Below are 22,424 nucleotides of genomic sequence, written 5' to 3'. Positions count from 1 at the left end.
GACTCTATTAATGATCATAAATTAAAGTTTAAATAACCTTATGATTGGCCATATCCGTAATTTAGAAAATGATACAATATAGGTATCCTAGGTAAAAATGTATTATAAATACAAATGTCTTAACTTTTGCAGTGACACCATCTATCAACACTTTTATGGTTAAAGGATTTTAGTGTTCGCGAGGCAGGTCAAATATATATTAATGACACAATCCTATTTCTTCACACCAGACTCCTGCTCATCAAATCCGTCACCAAAAAGTTCATGCTTACTTGACACCAAAATTTTGCACTTGGATAATTTACATCCCTTTAATGAATTCCATCTGAAATTACTTTTGAAATTTTACCAGTAAACCCATTTTAATACTTTTTTAGTCTACAGCTCTCCTTCTCATAAATTCATTAGACGTTTCCTGCAAGTCACCAAAATAAGATTCACTGGGAATACAATTACCAGATTTACCATGGGAGACGCAAGCTTTAGGCTCTTTGTTGTGCACTTTCTTGGTTTTAAATTTCAATGCAGTTGTTCTTTTCTGTAATAATCCCTCTGTTTTGGAATTTTTCAGGGGAGTGCAAAGGAATTGGCACTCAAAAGCTGTTCAAGGTGGGCTGACGTCAGCAATTCTAGGTGAGACCCAAGGAGCTGGGAAGTGTGCAGCAGTCCCTCTCTCCAAATCCCCCTTCTCTGTTTCCATGCTTTTTGACACAATTTGTCTCCCCACTTCATAGAATCATGGAATGGGTTGGGTTGGAGGGGGGCCTTTAAAGGTCATCGAGTCCAACTCCCCTGCAATGAGCGGGGACATCTTCAACTAGATCACTTGTTCTTGTCCTTCCACCTGAACACCAATTGCTCTTTCCCATGACTTTCATCCCACCATACCTTCTGAAGGACTATCAGTATGTAACTTCTTAAATAAACTAAGTAAATCTTTCATTTAATCAGTAGAAACGACCAAAAGCCTCTTCCCCTTCAAGAAGAAGAGTTCCACTGTTCAAAGAGGGCACAAACTGAAAGACAGGAAGGTCTGTCTGAACATCAGGAAGCACTTTTTTATTGTGAAGATGACCAGTCACTGGCATGAGAGGTTGTGGAATCTCCATCCTTTGAGATATTCAAAAGCCATCTGGACATGGTCCTGGGCAACTGGCTCTAAGAAGCCCTGCATGAGCAGGGGATGCTGGACCAAATGACCTCCAGAAGTTCCTTCCAACCTCAGCCATGCTGTGGTTCTGTGAAAATGGCACCAGCTACGGCTACCATATTTAGTAACAATTGGAAGAGGGGGCCATTTTTGACAGAATATAATTTCTTGTGCCACTTTCTACTGAAGAATGTTTAGTGCATCAAGTAAGAAATATGTGTGTGTGCGCCTATGCAATATACAGTGTGTAAAATATAACTGGAAAAATATTCATAAATCTTTAAAAAGTCTATAGAAATGACTTCAGGGATATGGTGAATGAAACTTGAGGAATCTTTTCTATTCTTTCACTATAATCTTTTATAGAGGGAACAATTCATTTTTACTCAAATAAATTAGCCACTGTATTTCTAAATTCCCCAGAAAGTTGTTTCTATGTTCACAGAGGGAGTTTTACTGTTTTCTTTGTAATGAAGACAAGAACACAAACACTTAAGGACACAGCTTTAGCTCAGAGCTGAGACAGGTATGCCCAGGATCTACATTTGAGATAGTCCTTCCACTTTGATTTATTTTTTATTTATACCATGCACTGAACTACCGTAATTTTAAAAACATCCTCATGAACAAATGATACAGACTAATTACTACAAATACTTCATTTAAATTAGGAAACCTCACGACGGGGTATTTTACTGGTCATGTGCCCCAACTGAAAAATTTATAATGACTCTACAAAAAAATGTTTGTTGTTACAAAACTACCTACACAAATTTTTATTCACATTGGTAGTTCCTTTTGTGGCTAATACTCTACAATGTACTTTTATGCATATATATATATACACACACACACAAAAAAAATCTATATATAAATAAATGTATATAAAACAGAGAAATGCAAGCCAAATTTTCAGTGTCTGCGTAACAACAATGCTACTGGTAGCATCAAGAACTCACAGTCATGTTCACAACCACTGGTAGGAACATGCATGTTTCTATAATAATTCTAAAACATATATTTGAAGCTAATTCAAATCTCCTATCTTCAATTTTTAGGGATGACAAGACTGTTTTGTCTTTCAGGTTTTGAGGGTTTTTTTTACTTAACTCATAAATTTTCAGTAATTATTGATAACTTTTAAGTACATTTTAAAAATTTATTTCTATACCTGATTACAGAGTAATCTTTTCCTAATAATTTTGGCTTCTAAGGCTTGGAAATGTAGTCTTGCTACTTTGTTAACTCATAACAGGAATCCTTGGTATTTTTTGATATTTTGGTATTTTTTAAATAAATTCCTATAAAGGGATAGGGATATCCATCAGATTATGTCAGAAAGGACATGAAAAAAAGAGGGGCATGGTAAATGTAGGTACGCAGCACAGTGATTCAAGACTGGGAAGGAAGCTTTCCTGGAAGGCAGGAAGGAGGAAGGAAGATAACAAAAGGTGCTGTCCCTTCACAGTATCTGCAGGTGTATGCAAAACCTACCACCATCACCAAAACAAAAGATATCCTCATGATTCAGAGGCCAGTTTAGACATGAATGTGCGAAGACCTATCCGTGATGTGGTATGGAAGCACACAGAGGAAATCACTCGGTGAAAATGAGTAAGGTTTTCCAGTTCATGTTTGTTAAGCAACTAAAACCTCAAGGAAGAAGTTAGGGAATGAAGGCAGCAAGGTCAGCTATTGCACAACAGTAAGAGAAAGTACTTTCAGACAAGGGAAACCTTTTCCATGTCCTTATAACTTCGGGAAGTTCATTTCAATTAGATTGACACTTCTGATGATAGACAGATAAATAGATTGATAGAGAGATATTATATGAGGTCTTGACCTCAATGACGCACAAGCCCTCCAGGTCTATTTAACAGAGAGCTAAATCCTTATTGCCATCAGCAGCAAATTTAATGATCACAGAAGAAATTAATCACTGCCTCACTCAGTGCACAAGCTGGACACCACATTAAGAGTCTATTTTGTTCCTTCTAGGTTTTTCCTCATGAAAATAAATGAGTAAGTAGATATCGCTTGCTTCATCAGTGGTTGTAAGAACATCTATTCATCAGCAAAGACTTCAAGAAACCTATACAGTATTTCTGTCCTTTGCAAGCCATGAACTCCTACTCTTTATCAGGTATTAAAAACTTTATTTTTATCACTTGAAGAAATTGCTTACAAAGTCTGTAAAGGCCAAACATTTTCTTTTACCCTAATAGCCCAAGTCACAGAAAGGCAACACCTACCAGAGGTCCTGCAGCACTCTGAGTGATCCTAACTTCTTTCTATTGAGGTGCCCAGGAAAGACCAGCTATACCATAATTAACATAAAATAGGGAGACGTCAGCAAAACACTCCTGTGATGATACAGGTATCAGAATATAGTCCTTATTGAAAGCCCTAATCCTTAACGAAGAAAACAATCTCTAAGTAAAGCACCACGCTCAATTCATGCTTCCTCATCAATCTACCACAGTACAGCAAAGCCATCTTCTCTTTTGCTAAAAGATGAAGCAGATGCACTACTGAGTCAAAAGCCCTGGAGATACTCACAGGCAGATAACTGACCCGAGTGAATTGTACTGTCACATAAGGTTGCCAAAGCATAACGAGACAACCGTATTCACCCTCCAGTACAGGACAAGCAGGAGTATGTTTACATTAATTGTATCTGTATCCATCAAAAATTACAAAAATTTACTCAGAGGAGTGGAGAAGAAGCCTGATTCAGCAGTGGCATGAAGTAAAGCAGAAGGTGTACATTGCAAACATCCTGGTATATTCTACGTAAATTATACCACACGTATTTGGAGTTCATTCAACATTTTTTTTCTTTTCAGATTAACAACACAATTTTATCAATGGCAGAAAACAGATAAGAAAACATGTATGTGCATGTGTGTATACATATTTCTATTAAAAAAACCCAAACCCGCACATGTTTTGTCTTTTCGTTTTTTGCTGATGTTCTTCATTTTGTATTTTCTTACCTTCTACTGCCCTCTTGAAGAAAACTTTACAGCTGCCACAGGTAACCACCCCATAATGACATCCAGATGCCTCATCTCCGCACACCAAACATACTTTGGAAGGTCTTGAAGATCCAGTTGATACACTTCTCAATGAAGAGCTGGAGTTAAAAAAAAAAAAAAAAAAAAAAAGGCAAAACAAAACAGGTATGAATATTTCAAATCACGCTGGCCATAATGCTAAGTTCAATTAAGAATTTATACAAGGTATATTGCTCAAGGCACCTAACAATTAGGAAACCACAACTCTTTCTGGCAGTGCCTGGTTGAATACATGAATTGCTTTAATTAGTAAGGGCAATATTTTTATTGTCTGTTTTAAAACACTCATAATATATCAATGTTAATGTAAGAAGTTACCACAAGGGCAGTGGAATTTATTAGTAGCAGATGATTAAAACCGAAAATAAACAACAAACAAACAAACCACCCAGGCAGCGACCTGATAGCTATAAATTTTCTTTGTTTGTTTCAAGCCCTCACAGCTAAAGAATACCTGTAATAAAACCACTAAGACCACTTCATGAAGCGGCGCAGCAAAGCAGTATGCGCTCTCCTGACCGCATTCCTGCTTACCACGACAGCGGTCCTGGAGCTTATATCTAATATTTCTGTAATTTAACAGCTTACTTTCGAAGTAGTTTTGAAGCCTGTTAAGTATGACTGTAGGTGCCGGAAAAGCAGCACCGGAGGTTCAGAAACCACCCTGAAGTTCTGCAGATGGATGCATCTTGCAAACCCAGCTTCAACCATCAACTGCATTCTTAAAAGACAGGGCATTTCTGTTGGCTTTTTTTTTTTTTTTGAACCATGACTCTCTGAAGGTATCTTTTGGAAGTATTTTCCACTGCCAACTCTAAAAGACAGTGTTCTTCAAAAACAAGCCACATATCATGATGCAGTGAGTCTCCTGCCCGTCACGAGTGGTGTCCCCCAGGGCTCGGTACTGGGGCCGGTTCTCTTTAACATCTTCATCAATGATCTGGACAAGGGGATCGAGTGCACCCTCAGTCAGTTTGCAGATGACACCAAGTTGGGTGGGAGTGTTGACCTGCTGGAGGGCAGAAAGGCTTTGCAGAGGGATCTGGACAGGCTGGATGGATGGGCTGAGGCCAATGGGATGAGGTTCAACAAGGCCAAGTGCCGGGTCCTGCCCTTGGGTCACAACAACCCCAGGCAACGCTACAGGCTTGGGGAAGAGTGGCTGGAAAGCTGTCCAGCAGAAAAGGACCTGGGGGTGTTGGCGGACTGTGGGATGAACATGAGCCAGCAGTGTGCCCAGGTGGCCAAGAAGGCCACCAGCATCCTGGCCTGTGTCAGGAACAGCGTGGTGAGCACAACTGGGGAGGTGATGGTCCCCCTGTCCTGGGCACTGGTGAGGCCCCACCTCGAGGGCTGTGTCCAGTTTTGGGCCCCTCACCACAAAAAAGACATGGAGGTGCTGGAGCGGGTCCAGAGAAGGGCAACAAAACTGGTGAGGGGTCTGGAGAGTAAGTCTTGTGAGGAGAGGCTGAGGGAGTTGGGGGTGTTCAGCCTGGAGAAAAGGAGGCTGAGGGGAGACCTTCTCGCTCTCTACAGCTCCCTGAAAGGAGGGTGTAGCCAGGGGCGGTTGGTCTCTTCTCCCAAGTCACAGGCGATAGGACAAGAGGAAATGGCCTCAAGTTGTGCCAGGGGAGGTTCAGATTGGATATTAGGAAAAATGTTTACACGGAAAGGGTTATTAAGCCTTGGAATGGGCTGCCCAGGGAAGTGGCTGAGGCACCATCCCTGGAGGTTTTCAAAAGACGGGTTGACATAGTGCTTAGAGACATGGTTTAGTGATGTGGGGGGTGGTTTTGTATGGTTTTCCTTTGTTTTTTTTTATCAGAGTTAGGTCGATGGTTGGACTAGATGATCTCTAAAGGTCCCTTCCAACCTAGACCATTCTATGATTCCTCCCTCCCTTCCTCCCCCAGGGAACTGGAAATGCCACCCTAATGTAATCGGCATGCTTGGAAAAACGTGCCAGATACTAAAGGAGATGAAAGCTTTGGATCCCTCCCACGCCTCAGCGGGGCTGGGGAGAGTCTTTCGTTCCACATAGCCTCTCTTCTCCAGGTAAACGTGACCTCTTGCATTTCTTCACACATTACCTCTCTGAATGCTACCAAACAACTACTAAAACAACCCTAAAAAGACTTTACACTGGTGGTGAAATAATCTGACAGTTCAAATTGCAGGTCACAGGCTCTTTGTCGGTCAGTCATTGGGAAATGAAGTTCACAGGTAGACTTAATTCAAACATAAGATAACCAGCTTGCTTAAGAAATCTCAAGTATGCACCCTTTGCCTTTTTCCAACTTTCTATCTTCCTTTAAAGAGGTATACAGAGGCCAAGTGATTTACCCAGGGGCACAGCACAAATGTCACTCCAGATCAAGGACCACAACTCTCCTGGCCTGCAGCGTTACTGTAACATCAAATCTAGATGTCTTTTTAAATGACAGCGTTCAGATGCTAATCAAAATGTTCCAAATAGTGCTCCTGCTCTTGTCTGCTCGCTAGTCTGTTAGATTTACTAGTTTTAGCCCTCGTGCTATTTATACTTTCATTACATAACATCACACTAGTTGATAATTGCTAGGTGATGGCATTAGCTCATCTGCTAGAGAGACAAAGGAAAGCCTCATCAAATCTATCTTTAAGTTAAGTCCTGTGTGCTCAAGTCACAGCCATACTGATGCACGCAGCATCAATCCACCCCTAAGGAAAGGTGTCTTCTTCAGGATTTGCCAAGACTGTGCCAGCATCCAGTTCTGCATTTGGATTTGTTATCCCCCTCACACGTTTCATACTGCACGAAAAACATTAAGCTTCTCATTAAACAAAATTCTTCCAAAATTCTTCCAAATTCTTCTTACTGCTTCCTAGAGTAAATGTGAATAACTTGGAAAACTAACTCTTTGAAAAGTATTTTTTTTTTTCTTTTTCATTGCAAACAGTGGTATTTTGTCTGGGAAGGGAAATACTTCAATTCTGACATACCACCAAAATGTCTCGGGGCATTTGTAATTTTGATGCTGCATGTTCCCATTTCTTCATAAGACTAGCAAAAATTTTCCTAGTCTTTCTACCCTGAAAAAGGTCAGTGTATTATTATTTTTTTTTAATATCTAAAAAAGGTAGTTCTGTTAGAGAGCACTTCCTGTGGAAAAAGGGATGTTTCCAGGGTATCACAGCAGTATGCGTGGTTTTTTACTTATATATATATACACACACACATATACACATGCATTCTCTCTATATCTACATACTGTATATATATATGTAAGCATATATTAATTTTAGTTGAAAATAAATTGTCACATAGGATTTGCAGAAGGTGGGGAAGCCTTTTTTTACATGCAAGCTACCCTATAAAATTTCACTTGCACAGAATTATTGGGTAAAAAAGCCCGTAAAGACGCATTGAGACACCAGTTGATGCTTGACTATTATTAAATGCCTACCTAAGACACAATCTATAGCATATTTTATGCAGTGCTTCTCTAAAAGAAGGGCTTGAATGTAGCTGAAAGGTGAAGCGTACAGCTTGAATATAAAGCATGGATTCAACGACTCAGCCACAGCATCACAGGTGGAAACTTAACATTCTGGAATGAAATTCAATTAGCTCCCATACATCCTTTCGATCAGTTTCAAAGTGGAATAGGTTAAAACACAAATGAAGTATTTTTATTCCTAATAGGAGTATCCAACATAGAGAAATTCTCAAATACTCTATTGCAAAGAAACTTTGATATTAGCTGTTGGCACTTAAATCCCCTCCAACTTGTGCCAGCTCTAGCTATGACTGTATTTTAATGAACAATGTTTGGCTTGTTTTTAAAATCTCTTATGTTCTCTTTCACCCATGCTACACTAAAGTATTTGCCAATTCAAAATGCTATTAATATTTCCTCATACAAAAGTAAAGTGGTGTTCGTACATACCTGCAAATAATAAAAGGCCAGGTCCAAAAAATATGCTCAAATTGTATTGCTAAACCTCAGATTAAGTCATTCTCTCCGTGGAAGCTTTTCTTTCTCAACAAGGCATGCATGGACGGTTACACCTTTTCCTCCTGAATCTCTCTTACGTTCAGGCTGTCATTCCTTTCTTAACGACTTGACCATGGTTAACAAGATCTGCTTCAAGATCCAACTGGTGAGCAAACGACCTCATTTCAAGGCCAGATATCCAATGTTTATGACACAGAAACACACTATTTATTCATTACTTTTGTTAAACCAAGCATTTAATTAATCAGTATAGCTCTAAATAGTATAATATGTAAAGGGAGAAACATCACACTAAAAAAAAAACAAACCCCAAAACACTTTGAAAGTGTTTTTCATGCATGCTCCAAGCTAAATATTTCTCTTTTCATTAAATTTTCCACAGAAACATCCCACAATTTTCTATTAAGTAATCCTAATGTAAACTGGTATGGGGAAAAAGTTACAGGCAGGTAAAACTTAATAGGTGAAAACTAAGTGTTAAATTCAGTTGATTTTAAGTTATATACATTAATTTCATTTTAGTTCTTTTTTTTGAGCTTAGTTTGATTTTTTTTTTTTTCTCCAGATGAGAAGTTTGGTTACAATAATCCAGATTATTTCAGTAATACATCATTCTCTCTTTTGAAAAATACAAGAGTTGGTCCAAATAAGAACAGATACCATAAAAAAAAAAAAGATCGGAAACATTACAGTTGAATTCCTGGACAGTAATTAGCCTACTGCCAAATATTTATTTGAATTGACACACTAAATCTGACCACAGCAGGATCAAGTCTTAAACTTTAGACCAAGTGAAAATGCTGTGTTTATGCATTTGCCCAAATCCAAATTAGAGCCTAACAACTATTGCTCTAATATTTAACAGTTTTTTTTTTTTTTTAAAAACTTTCACACAATGGACTATTGTTGACCCAGAAAATTTGTGGGCAGCAACCTACTCTCAATACAAACTTCTAAGTGAAAACACAAGAAATATGAAATAGTGCCACAGAACTGGCTACTCATCACTGCTTTCAGAAGCCAGTGGTTTCCATAGCTTGATTAGGTGTTATTACTTTCACGCCTCTTTCATTATTTCCAATACAAAGAAAAGAAAAGAAAAAAAAAAGCAGCAAACATACACACCCCTCCATACACACACACACACTCGGCAGGATTCAAATACATGAGATCTAACAGTGCATACATATTTTATCGCCAGGCTTTTACAGCCAAGGGCAGCGTGGAGCAGTTTAACAATGCCAAATGTATCTTCTAAATGATTTGTAAAATGGTTGCTTAGATGGCTCCACTAACATTTGTCACGTTGTAGGGTATGTGATTAGGAATAAGCCTGATTTATTATCCTCAACAGTGCAAATACTGGCAGTTAAATGCTGACCTTGACTAGCCATTGCCATAAAGCTCATTTGTGTCTCTGCAAGTTGGCTTCAGTAATAGTTATATGGAGAATTAATTAGAAATAACAGATTTTGTAAAGAAGAGTCAATAAACCTACAGATAATCCAGCATTTTAGAAGCTGATTATATAGGTTATTATGCTTTTCAAACCAGATGTCATACAGGAGCACAGTTTAAACAAACGATGCCTCTCTGATGATAAGATGAAGCACTCCAAAGAAACATAAGCCACAATTATGAATCCCAAACTCATTTGTTCCAAGCGCTTTTATTATTATGAGATCTAGACGAGTCTATTTTAATTCCACATCATTGACTTCTCTTTTTCATACAGAAATTTTCTAGTAGTAAAACAAACAGAAGGAAGCTGGGTACACCTCAATTAATGAAGCTATGCAAAAGCAAAGGTGCGATGAAGTTGAGATTAGCATCGTATCAGATCAGCATCGTATTTTCAAGAAAAGAAAAAACCTTTAAGAGGAAGAAATAATCAGGAGATTCAAGATGCAGAGACTGCCGGCATCTTCCTTCTACCCTCTCATCTCCTTTCTGAAGGGTAACCTCCATCAAGAGTCATCCTCTACTGGGGACTGGCACATGAAAACATGATAGTCCACTTTGCACACACAGATACTGAAACACAACCACGATGTCATTGGCCTGGCTGAGCATGGAGACCAGACCTTGATCTGGCCCACCCTTCCCACCCAAGCAAGCTCAGATGGTCAGGAGGCAGCCAAGAGCTGACCAAGAGCCACCAAAGAGCCCCTGGCACCACCGAGCCAGGTCATGTCAGTGCAGGAGCACACCCACACGCTTGGCCCTCACCGACCTCCACACAGCAGGCCAGACGATGCTGCCCAAGGGAGACAAGGAACTCCCACGCTGAGTGACAATACAGCTCCTCACAACCTGGCACTAAAATCAAGAGATTGATTACCAAGTTTATGCTACCCTGGAAATATACTCTTTTCCCCCTCCAAATAGCCCCCCAAATTCTTCCTGGTTTCCACAGCTAATCTTAATGTCCCCAAGTGCTTCCATTTGACTTGTCACTTCTCTAGCAGCTCTCCTTGTATCTTCCTTTCTTTAACTCATCATTCACTCAGCCATCACCGTAGATGGCATAACCATCTCCTCTTCACATTAACTCCATTATTTTTGCGCGTGTTCACATAAAACCAACAATTTCGCTGCCCAGGATAACCTACTAATTATTTAGAAGATGTTATGCTGGTTGCCCAATAGGTTATTTGACCACTACACAATGATGTTGGTCACAACCTCCCCCAGCAGCGTGTGTCACCTCCCAGATTTTGCCTCGTGCTGCTCATTTTAATTGTCAATACTAAGGCTTGACCAGTATCGGTTTCTAAAAAAGTTTCACTGCAGGAGGGCACCCTGGCTCTCTCATATAACTACTTGCATAAAGCACATCAGCAGCCTGGAAATCGGTATTTCTTAAATGTCAGACTGTATAAACCAATCTTCTTGTCAGCAGACCGAGAAAAGCATGGAGAAGCGAAAAGGTGCAGGGATGAAAGGGTCAGATTTTTGGAGGAGAAGGCAGTCGCATCGCACCTCACGAATGCTGAGCTGAGGGGGGGGACCGCTGAAACCAAGCCACCTCTGAGCCTCAGCAGCAACACTCCTGCTTGTAGACGGAGCCACGTTTGCCCTCTGACCCTTGGCAGAGAGGCATAAAAAAAAATATCTCTAAAATAACCTAGCTGCAAATTCTGCTGGCTGAGCTTCTCAGGGCATTATCCTGCTCCTACAGAGATGAAGGCAGACATTACAGAAATGGTTATGTTTCCTTGGATAAAACATGGAGTCCTATTTCCAACATATACCAACCCTTATACCTGCAGCCTTTGAAAAAGGCTAATTTTTTTTTTTTTTTTTTTTTTAAGACTAACCCTTAAAAACAAACAAACGAAAACTTTAAGACTCAGAAATCTTGAACAAAATCTATATATTTTTAGGGAGGCTGTGTACTTAAGTGGTTATTATGGATGATAGACACCAAGCGTAATATCTGAGGCAGGCGTAATATCTGCACGCTTAACTGACATCTGGAGTATTGTAACAGTCCATAAGTAATAAAAATGGTTAGGGAAATAATTAATTTTTTTTTAATGTCTTCTCTCTACTAGAACAACACAGATAACAAAAACATCCACTGAAAATACATTTTCAATGTGAAATATTCAGGAAATTCAATTAAGGAAGAAAAACAACCTAGAAAATAATATCTTCTTGTGCTATAAATCAATTATTTTTGAAACATCCCAAACTTCAGGATCCTGAAGCTCTTACTTGTATTACCATTTATTCACTTTCGTTTGTTTTGTTTGAGCTAATGATGATCATGCAATCGAGTGTTACTTGCTATAATTAAAAAAAATGGACCAGTATCTCACCAAAATAAACTTATTTTTCCACCTATGACCTTGATGATATATTTTTAAGAAATTTAAAAAAAAAAAAAATCAGACAAATTCAGTAGCTGTGATATTACATTTAACTTAGTGGTTACTCTCAATTATTTTTTTTTTTTAAAAGCACAAAAATATTCTACTCCAAGACAGAAAACTTTCAATTGTTTGAACTTCAAATACCACAACTGTAATACAAATGTATAGAATACAAAATTAATCCAGTATTTATACTTCCCCCCCCCCTTAGGAAATGCTTGGTACAATGAAACATGTATAAATCAGAGAGGAAAGCGCATTTAGTTAAGGGAAAGCAAACTGAGAAATCACATGGTTTCTTTCCTCAGCAACTCCAACTTTCACATTAAGTTACTACTTTATTTAGCAATGCCTAAGGGTGATATATCCCACTTGTACCTGGATCTTAATTATGGAAACAAGCAAACTTTGACATGCACTGATAACTTGGGAGAAAAGGCTTCACATTTTCTCCCAAGCCCTGCCCCCCTCCCTTAAAAGATTCACTCAGGATTTTAAAAAAGCATTTAAATTGTAGTGTTTATTCTGCAAATAGAAGCTGATGGGTTCTCCTGTGCTGTAGTCACCACCAAACAGGTTCCTGGATTTAGTTTAACCTTAAGGCATATGTTGATTTTACAAAATGAAGCAAGCGTACTAAGCTCCTTCACTTTCCATTTACCTCAGTGGATGCTGAGAGGACCCAGCATTTTCCTCAACCCAGCTGTAAGCCTTGACTTTCCCTTGACCTTCTCTACTGGAATCTTTTGGTAGCAACTACAGTTGGCCATCCAAATTTTTACCTCAAAATAATCTGGCAAATACAGAAAAATATAAACTGAAGTGTAAACAAAAGTGCGTTCTGATGGACTGAAACTGAGGAGCACTTATCTCCTAGGGAAATAAATCTACTTTTTACCCACTGATCTAGAGATCGGAAAAGTTTAACATCCTCCTAATATTCTTCTGCAATGCACTTTTTTCCTCTAACTACTGCCACAATGTACCAAGATCCAACTGCCCCAGGGAAATAAAATTTGCTTGTTCTGATTTTTTTTTTCTTTTTTTTTTAGTACGTAAATATGATAATCTATTGAAATGGAATGGCTAACCTAGACGGGAGTTTCTTACCAGGAGTAAACCTTCAACTTTGGAAACCAGAGACCAGCAGTAAGCCCCACGGCGCGTTTGCTCTAACTTTTCATATTTCGTTCACTTATAGAATCAGTGCAGTTTAAATGCATGCAATGTTGGTATTTGTGCTGCTGATTATAAATTGCCATATATTGTATGGCAAGATAAGGCAGGAACAGTTTATCTGAAAAAATGATCTAGTTAATTATTGAAAGTCTATTGGGGGGTGGGTGGGTGGCAGAGAGTTGCTTTAACTCTTTCTTCTCCCGCACCTGCTCACCTGCCATGACCAAAAGGAAAGAGACCTAGCTTTGAAAAATCCAATTTTTCATAGCACGGCCTCATCTTCCACCCCTGAAAAATGTGTAAACTAATTATGTATCCTGATCACTCTCACACGAGAGCACAGCAGTGTTTACTCGGTGAGGCTCTGCTGCCTTCTTGGTCAGCAATATTTTAAAACTGGTTTACCTGCTGACGAGGGCACCAGTGGGAAATCATTACCATGAGGAATTGCAAGCAAGACAAGACTGCGTGACTATTTTGCTCTGCTATTGGGGATTTCTAAGACAAGGAAAAATTGAACAAACAAGGAAGAAAAATATACGTAGAAGTGAAATGCAGGGAGATGCTAGCAGTAATAAGAACATCTCTTTAGAAACCCACCTCTTTTCACGTAAATCTCATATTTTTTTCAAATTCTTCCTTTAGAGTCTAAACAAGCAGTTCCCCAAAATACCTGCCTTTGCTTGAAATCTTTATTTTAGGAACCCCTTATTCCAACAATGACATTGATGACCAGACCATTGACCATTTTCAACCTTAAGAAATGTCATTCTGTTGCTGAGACAAAAGTCTACCTGGTATGCCTGGCAAGGGTTTGGCCCCCTAAGTCCTAAAGGAATACCTGTATCAAAAATATTAGTTTATAACAGAAGCAGCTTGGTCCAATCATATGTACTTGCCTATTACAAACTGTTTGCTTTACCTTCTGAGTGCATGAGATGCTTACGGAGAAAGCCACCGCACCATTAATACTCTAACCACACAATATAAAGTTTACAAGAGTTCTGTAATCATATTAAAGTATTTCATAAAAGCAAAAACTAAACTGAACTGCCATCCCCAGTCTACCAGGGATTAAAATACCTCAACAGAAAAACCTCCAGAGTAACCATGAAACCATAGGGGAAAAACGCACCAAAGCACAAAAAAAAAAAGGTTACCATGGGAACAAAGACTATTTTCCAACTTGTCAAATACAAGCCCCAGTATGGCAGACCTTCACTCATAAGAGCAATCCCACAGGCTTTGAAAGGCAACATGTGTAATTATTGCTTGAGCCAAAAGAATCTAATGGGTGGATGGAGGGGGAGTTTGCCCTTTCAACTCCCTTGTGCTCTCCCACATCCAAGAAGACAAAATTAGTATGGATGTTGAAAGCACATTGGCATCACGGTACCAGTGTATGCTATATATTATAATTCCACATAGGAACAGAAACTAGCAGTAGGAAAGTCTGCACAGTAATCTAAACTTCATAAACAAGGATGAAAGGCAACAGACAGCTCACAATATTATTTAGTCTGAGTTACCAACACAGAACTGAGTAATAAGACCCAAGCTCATACGCGTATCGGAGAAATTCCTGACATGAACAGACTTAAGCACCTTGCAACGCGCAGTGAGCTCTGCCTCCATTTGTAAAAGGAAGGTTGGAAAAATAAATAATCCACTCAAGTTGACCTTACGCATCAAAAGGTAATAATCCTTAATAACGTTAGGCACAGTGATTTATGTTTTACTGGAAGATTCCAGCTTGGCACTTGTTTCAGATGATACAGTAAAAGCCAAACTCCAACTTTTACCACCATCTCTGATTAACAGATATTTTAAAAGGCAAATAGTCACATTATTTTGAAATCTCTTCTGTGACTTCTAAAAACACTATTTTAAATAATGAAGGCTTCATTTTATCTAACATTATTCCGTTTTAAGAAATTCAAGCTGTTCATGGTGTTTTAATGCACACAATTATTACTTGATATAAGAAATAAAAAGACTCTTGCCGCTCTAGGTTGGAGAACTACACAGACCTTGGAGCAGTTTGTAAGTTTGTTTTTTCCACCTTCCTGGTCCCACTGCCCCAGTGAAACATCTTCCTAAAACTAGAAGGTAGAAAAGCCAGGATAATTTCCCCTTCTACTTCCTTTACCGTTCCCCTCATTGCATTCATGTGCTTTTGCTACCTTTTGACTACAATAAAATGACAGTTGTGATGTCTGAGGAACATCCAAGGGTTATAGCAAGCAGAATATGCCTGCATTGAGGAGGCAATACAGGGAAAATGGATGCGGGATTCACACCTGCCAGCTTCTGGGAGAAGGAGGAAAAGCAAAGAAGGAGAAATGGGATGGGAACAGGTATTCAGGCAGACCTTCATGTGGCCTATGAGTGGTGAGGCTGGCCCTCCTGCTACAATCCCTCATTCTTCTCACTGTGGCTTCTTTGCTTGGCCAACTACATCTCCAGTGGGCTTTGCCTGTGCCTATCTGCAAACACCATCTAGCCTAGGACTCACTTCCCAGTCTCTCTGACTCTCAGGATGCTTACCAACAGTTTGCAATTGGACTTGCTCCAACACCTTCGCAAGTTCTCTAGCCATCATTTCTTCAAACGATGTATCTAATATAAAGGTGCCACTCTAAGGCTGGGAATGAAGAGCTGATGCCTTGGAAACACAATATGAAACTCAAACCCATCACATGCTAGCTTTAAGTTCTAGGTGTGCAATCCCATGTATAACCTGGTTTTCAGATATAATCCATGTATTACGTTTCTTCACCAGCACACTGTGAAGTTCCTCTGTTGAACTGTTCCCTACGGGCCAGCCTTCCACAGAGGATTCTCTCATGTTTTCACAGAATATTCACCAACCAGAGTGAAATAAGAAAAAACACTCCCATTTTCTCTTTAGTGCAAACAAGTAGCTATGCAACCCTTCTCCTGCCTTAACTTCAGGAGACAAACATCTACCCTACACAGCTCCACCAAGTACGGGAGTAACACCTTGGTCTAAAATGACCAGCTGCTGGTAAAGGACTCTGTGGTACCTTTTCAGAAAATACACTGATACAAAATCAAGGTTTTAAAAAGTATTCTGATCCCAGTCCAACCTGTGAATTTTGTCACAAGTGAAACAGCCTTTTCAGGCTTCATACCTGCTTGTAAAAATTGTGATTAGCAGGGGATACGGCAAGTAGCAGCTCCGGTTCAGACAGGGACATCGCTTCCTACTTGTCCCACCTCTGCTACACGAAGTGACAACCTGCAGAGAGGCTTTGTTTTATATTTACACCAAGGTAAAGTACAGTCACTCTTGTTGGTGGTGATATTGTTGATTACCACATTTATTTGTACACTTCAAGTCCTTCTGTCTTCCCTTTGCCCATAGCTTACGTGAAGGGTCAGGCAGTACGGGCCAAAAGAGAGATACACTAATGAGTATTCCAACAGTCCTAATTCTCATCCTACTGTTGTAGAAGGAATGCAGGTATGCTTTCCATCCTTCTTCCTAACTTAGAAAGCCAGGTAAACTGAACAACTTGGGGGTGGAGAAAGAAAGAGAGAGAAGAAAGATGTGAACCGCTCATCTTTGTAGAGCCTTTCCCTCCATTTTCTCTCTTGCAAAAGAGCTTGTTTTGAAATGGACACATAGAAAAAGATGTTTTGAACTAATCATCACCATCACCAGTTAGAAAGACACTGCATACTTGCAGCCACAAGAGCAATTAAGGAAGACAGTATTGCTAGAGCATCTGATCTCATAGTCCCAGCATATACGTAACCTGCGTATATGCAAATGCACTCATGCTCTACGGCTTTAGATTCACAATTTTTAATTTTACACATCCCCTGGGTTTGGGCAGAATTATATCTGTTTTAGACACCAGGAGATCACAACAGAGGAATGGCTTAGGTCATGAAACAAAACAGCATCAGATCCAAAAATGCAGTTGTTCAGAGCTCACTACAAAAGTGAAGACTTTGGAGTAGAAGTACTATTGAACCATGGAAGATACAGGTTTTGGAAACTAGACGCACAGTTAACTCTGAAGAATCACTTTAAAATCAACAATAATTACATAATAGGAAATCTCTGCGCCCATTAACTAAATAAAAACTCTACTGTTAGCCTGTAGAAGGTAAAATCAATTGCACATGTATTTTAAAAATATTCCAAATCCCAAGCCTTTTCAACCCCTCCTTTCCCTAATTTCACAGCAAGTGTAACGGCTGACGTGTAATAGAGTTATATCATATTAAATAACTATAGATTTTAACTTTTAAATCAATTAAAATACCCCTCCATTATATGTCAGCAGTGACAAGTAATAGCCTGCCGAGTGCCATGGAAAATTTTGGTCAAATAGCAGATGAGGGCTGCAATCACTGACTGATACCTAGAGCAAAGGCTTTTGGTAATTCTCCCACAAGCAATCACAATTGCTGACAAAGTTCAAATTTGTCTTGACAGGATTGTCAAGGCAAACTAGAAACGTTCACAATTGCAAGTCAAAGAATTCATTTTTATTCAGCTGAAATTCACTCTACTGCTCACATACTAATGATACACAGTACTGTACCTACCGCTCTCTCTGGCTGAATAGCTGAAACCCAGATAGCAAAGACTAAAAGAAAATTGGGACTATTAAAGGAAAACACAGACCCCGGGAGTTATGTTCTGCAACTAACCCAGCCCCAGCTCCTCTCCTAAATCCTCTGCTGGATACTGTCAAAACTCTCTTGCAATATATAGCAGGCCTTGATTTTGGAAGGCAGCTTGCATTTAACTTCAGTGGGAATAAGAGCTGGTACAATAATTAAAAATACCACTGTCTCTCACGTTTCCGGAAAAGGACGTTTAACTGTTTATGCACAAAAGCACGTTACTGAAGAGGCAAACTGACAGTTGAGTGTGCATAATTATGTGCTTATGCATAAATTTACACAATTTACATAGTAATCAAGGTGTATAGCAGAGTGAGCAAACATTATTACTTGCTAAGCCATCACCCCCCAGATCTCATTTCTGCAGCCTGTCTGTGGCACGGACTTTGAATTTTCTGTAGCAAGGACCGCGATATTTACAATCACTGTTAAGCCACAATATCGCTCACTGACACAGGCAATTAAAACCAAGCAGAAAGAACCTGACGACACACATTCTTTGCTCCGTGAAGCAATTTCTGCCTATTCTAAAACAATCTGCTCCCCCAAACCCCCGCTGTAGCTGCCGAAATTATTTCTGCTATAAACAGGTGTGCAATGTGCGGTGTAAGCACTTAGGGAAGAAAGAACACAACTCAATAAAGAGTAAGTTTTGAGGACCCAGGTTCCAAACCTTGCAGCAAATCACAGCGTAACTTATTACACGGCCAGAGGATCCGGGTAGCCCCTGCCTATCCCCACTTGCAGCCCTTCAGGCTTCAGGCCACTCCAGGCAGCTCCCACTCACAAAGCGTTAAGAAACCTACAAGTTCTTCTTACTTCCCTATCTGCTTTCCATATTCCCAATTAACACACACAAAATAAAGCAAGTGCTGAGCTCCAAAGTATACGAAAGTGGTTTCACTGTTGTTTTTTGGTGGTTTTTTTGTTTTGTTTTGTTTTAATTATTAAGTTGTTATTCAGGAGCAGAAATAACAAAACTTTGTCGTCCTAAGGTTTCCTCTTGCTTGCAACCTTTAGCAGGAGAAAAATGCAAACTACCACCTTCCCTCCAGTGGGGGTACTAATTGGGTGCCTCTCTTCCATCCTCTCACTTATTTTAATGGAACTGGTAAGAGATAACAGCTAAAATTGAAAGAGGTAATAGCTACCCACTGTCAAATTTAGTTGAAGTTGGCTGACATTCAAAACTTATTAGGTGGGAACACATAGACAGCTCAGTTACATAAAACTTAATTTCCTTAAGGCTCTGTCTAGGGTTCTGCTGGACTTGCCACCATAACCAATAGTTATGTAGGACAAAGTGCTCAAAAACTCTCATCGCTTTAGAGCTTTGGACCTTCACATATACTAGCATATTTAAAAAGTGTCACCTACTTAATTAAAGCAAGCAATCCCCCCCAGAAGAACCTGTCTTCCATCCCACCAAGCGTGTCCAAATGCACTCTGTGAGCCCATACAAACCTTTCTGACTCTCCTCATCCCTCCAGGCTGCCACCTCTTCCTATCGTGGTCCACAGGTCTCCAGCATCCACCTCGCTGGCACAGCAGCGCCCAAGGAGTGAGGAGCTGGGGAGCATCGCCATCTCCCTCATACCCTCCAGGTCTCTTTGGGGAAAGGGGTGGGGAGTCCCACTTTGTGACAAGAGCGAATACTTGATTTAGCTCATTCAAAACTAATTTAATCATCAGTCAAAGCAGCATTTTCAAATCTCGTTAGCAGCCCTCACCCAAGCTCATCTGAGTTAAGCTCACCGGCAGCTGTGGGACTGTACCATAGCCCGTCACTCCTCTCTTCGCCCCCACCATGAACGCTGCCCACACGGGAAACCCCCGCTCCTCGGTTCAAAGCCAGGAGAAGACTTAGGCCCAAACCAACTGGATACTGCTCCATTTCATATTTTCTTTTTTTTTTTTTTTTTTTTTTGTAATTCGAAGTGACTGAAGCAAAGCACCAACTTCCACTAAAAAGAGCACACAAGACAGCGGGCCTGTCCTGTTGCACATCAGAGACGGTGCTACCAATGGTACCTGTGCACCTCTGAAGTTCTTCTGCCTGCTTCTGGAAGAGTTTCCATTATGATCACGGAATTGTCAGAGTTGGAAGGGACCTCTAGAGATCATCTAGTCCAACTCCCCTGCTGAAGCGGGGTTGCCCAGAGCACATCACTCAGGACTGCATCCAGGAGGGGCTTGAAGATCTCCAGAGAAGGGGACTCCACCACCTCCCTGGGCAGCCTGTTCCAGGGCTCTGGCACCCTCACCAGAAAGAAGTTTTTCCTCATATTTAAATGGAATTTCCCATGTTCCAGCTTGTGCCCGTTGCCCCTTGTCCTCTCACTGGAAACCACTGAGAAGAGCCCGGCTCCATCCTCCTTCAACCCACCCTTTAGATACTTGTAAACATAGATAAGGTCTCCCCTCGGCCTTCTCTTCTCCAGGCTAAAGAGTCCAAGCTCTCTCAGCCTTTCCTCATCAGGGAGGTGTTCCAATCCCTTAATCATCTTAGTTGCCCTACGCTGGACTCTCTCCAGTAGTTCCTTGTCTCTCTTGAACTGGGGAGCCCAGAACTAGACACAGTATTCCAGTTGTGGCCTCACCAGTGCAGAGCAGAGGGGGAGAATGACCTCCCTCGACCTACTGGCCACACTCTTCCCTACGCAGCCCAGGATCCCATTGGCCCTCTTGGCAACAAGGGCACATTGCTGGCTCATGGAAATGATGAATTAAATCCTGCTATTCTGTATAGTAAGAGTAATTTTTTTTGGCTTAAGCTGGTAAGAAATTAACCCCATTTTTGCAGCACACTAACGGCTACAGATACTCATCCGATGCAAGTATTTTTGTTTTGCTTGTTTTCCTTGAGCTCTAGTTTTGTGTATACCTACAGAAGTTTAGATATTGAATCTGAAAAAGCTTGGCCACAGTGGATAGAGTCATCTTTTATGTTTGGAGTCCAAAACTACATGTCTTTGCAATATTTCCTGGACTTGCCTCAGAGCCATTCTGATTTTAATAAGTCCCCAGAAAGCAGCTTCAGGCAGCACACCGTCCATCCTTCTCTTTGAAAATCTACATCTGTGCTCCTGTATATACAAAAACAGTGTTTCTAAGCTGAGTATTTGAAAACACTTGGAAGAACTTGACACCTAAAACCCTTTCCAGGCCTTTTACACCAGGAAGGGCTCAAAAGACCATCCAAGAGGAACTGGTTAATGCTTGGAAGAAACAAGGCCGTTATCCAAATTTCACAGTCGTACAGAGGAATGTTAATAAAAGTAAATGCCTACCAAGCACTTGTTTGAAGTTCAGTGCTTCTTTCATTCCAGAAACGCTGCTTTAATCTCGCAAATGCTGCTCTGTCTTTTGTTATCCTCTTTCGTGACTGTGTTTGTCAAGCGCAGCGCCCGGGCGACTTGCTGCAGAAGCAGCAGAAATTGCCTACAAACGTCTAGCCTGCGCTGCTAACGGGCACGTTTCCTAGCAGAAGCAAGGCTGAAGCAGGACCTCAGTTTTCCCCACAAAAGCCGTCTGGCAGATTAATCTGGGAAGTCAGTCCTTCCTGGCTCTCCAGCATCTGGGAACCAACTGCAGTCACTGGCAGAGACCAGGCTGCAGGTTATCAGCTGCGTGACCTTGGATTTGATGCAAATAGAAAAAAAAAAAAATTGCTGAAAGTTGAAAATTCCCCCAACCCCATGAACATGGCATGCAGTTTCCCCTACTGCAGGCTCCAAGCATGTCAAGAAGCAGCTCTGCCTACAAGGTACCAAGGCTATCAGGGCGGGTGGATGAAGCCTTGCTTCGTGCCCTTCGGATGTGGAGAAGTTGAGATGTTCTGCCTTGATTGGCCAGAGTTGCCAGTTCAAGAGCTTGCCCAAACAGCTGAATTTTGCTGAAGCATGAAGATTACCCTTGAGATTAATGGTATTACAGGTTTTGGTTTACTTGACAAAGACGATATACAGACCTTTGTTCTCAGGTTTTCTGAGATTTCCTTGGCTGCAAAATTGCACTAACTGTTCCTCAAGCCAACCAAACCTCCGGGTCTGCTGACCATTATTTCAGCAAAGGTAGAAGTTTCTTTTTCCTGTAAGAAGTCAATGATTACACCAGTTTCCAAAGCATGAGCTCTATTCTTTTTGTAGAGTTGAATCTCTGCATCTTTGAACTTCTCAGGAATCATCTTCTTGTCCTTGATGGCTGTAAACAGTTGTGCCTTTGTCAGGCCAGGTGGTGCCCTCTGATCAGCTACTCCAGCAGAAGTACCACGAGTGCCTGTCGCCCTCCTCTGCAGTATTTACAGAACAGATACAAGAGTTTGTGCTATTTTGCTGCTGGCTGCTCTTGGGTGGGTAGGCTGGAGAACTTCATTTAATGCTTCGTCAGAGATGCCAGATGGACATTTTAATAAACTGGTGAAGTGTTCATGCCACTAATTTTGGATTTCCTTATAGCTGGTTCTCAGTGTTAGACC

The 22,424-nt window shown here is 40.5% G+C and overlaps 1 protein-coding gene across 3 annotated transcripts in view; it reads right to left on the bottom strand.

Moving 5' to 3' along the window:
• The window catches only part of NR3C2 (nuclear receptor subfamily 3 group C member 2), a 231,359-nt gene that overhangs the window by 98,910 nt on the left and 110,025 nt on the right, over nt 1-22,424 (bottom strand). For all 3 annotated transcript variants that reach the window (XM_074155106.1, XM_074155107.1, XM_074155108.1), the window contains one exon: nt 4,147-4,286. In XM_074155106.1, coding sequence (XP_074011207.1) covers nt 4,147-4,286 — 140 coding nt within the window. The remainder of the gene's footprint in view (nt 1-4,146; nt 4,287-22,424) is intronic.

The sequence above is a fragment of the Numenius arquata genome, chromosome 10 (genome assembly GCF_964106895.1).
Source record: "Numenius arquata chromosome 10, bNumArq3.hap1.1, whole genome shotgun sequence".
In the NCBI taxonomy this organism is placed as follows: Eukaryota; Metazoa; Chordata; class Aves; order Charadriiformes; family Scolopacidae; genus Numenius; species Numenius arquata.
The sequence above is the reverse complement of the archived record's forward strand: the minus strand, read 5'-3'. Positions and strand labels throughout refer to the sequence as shown.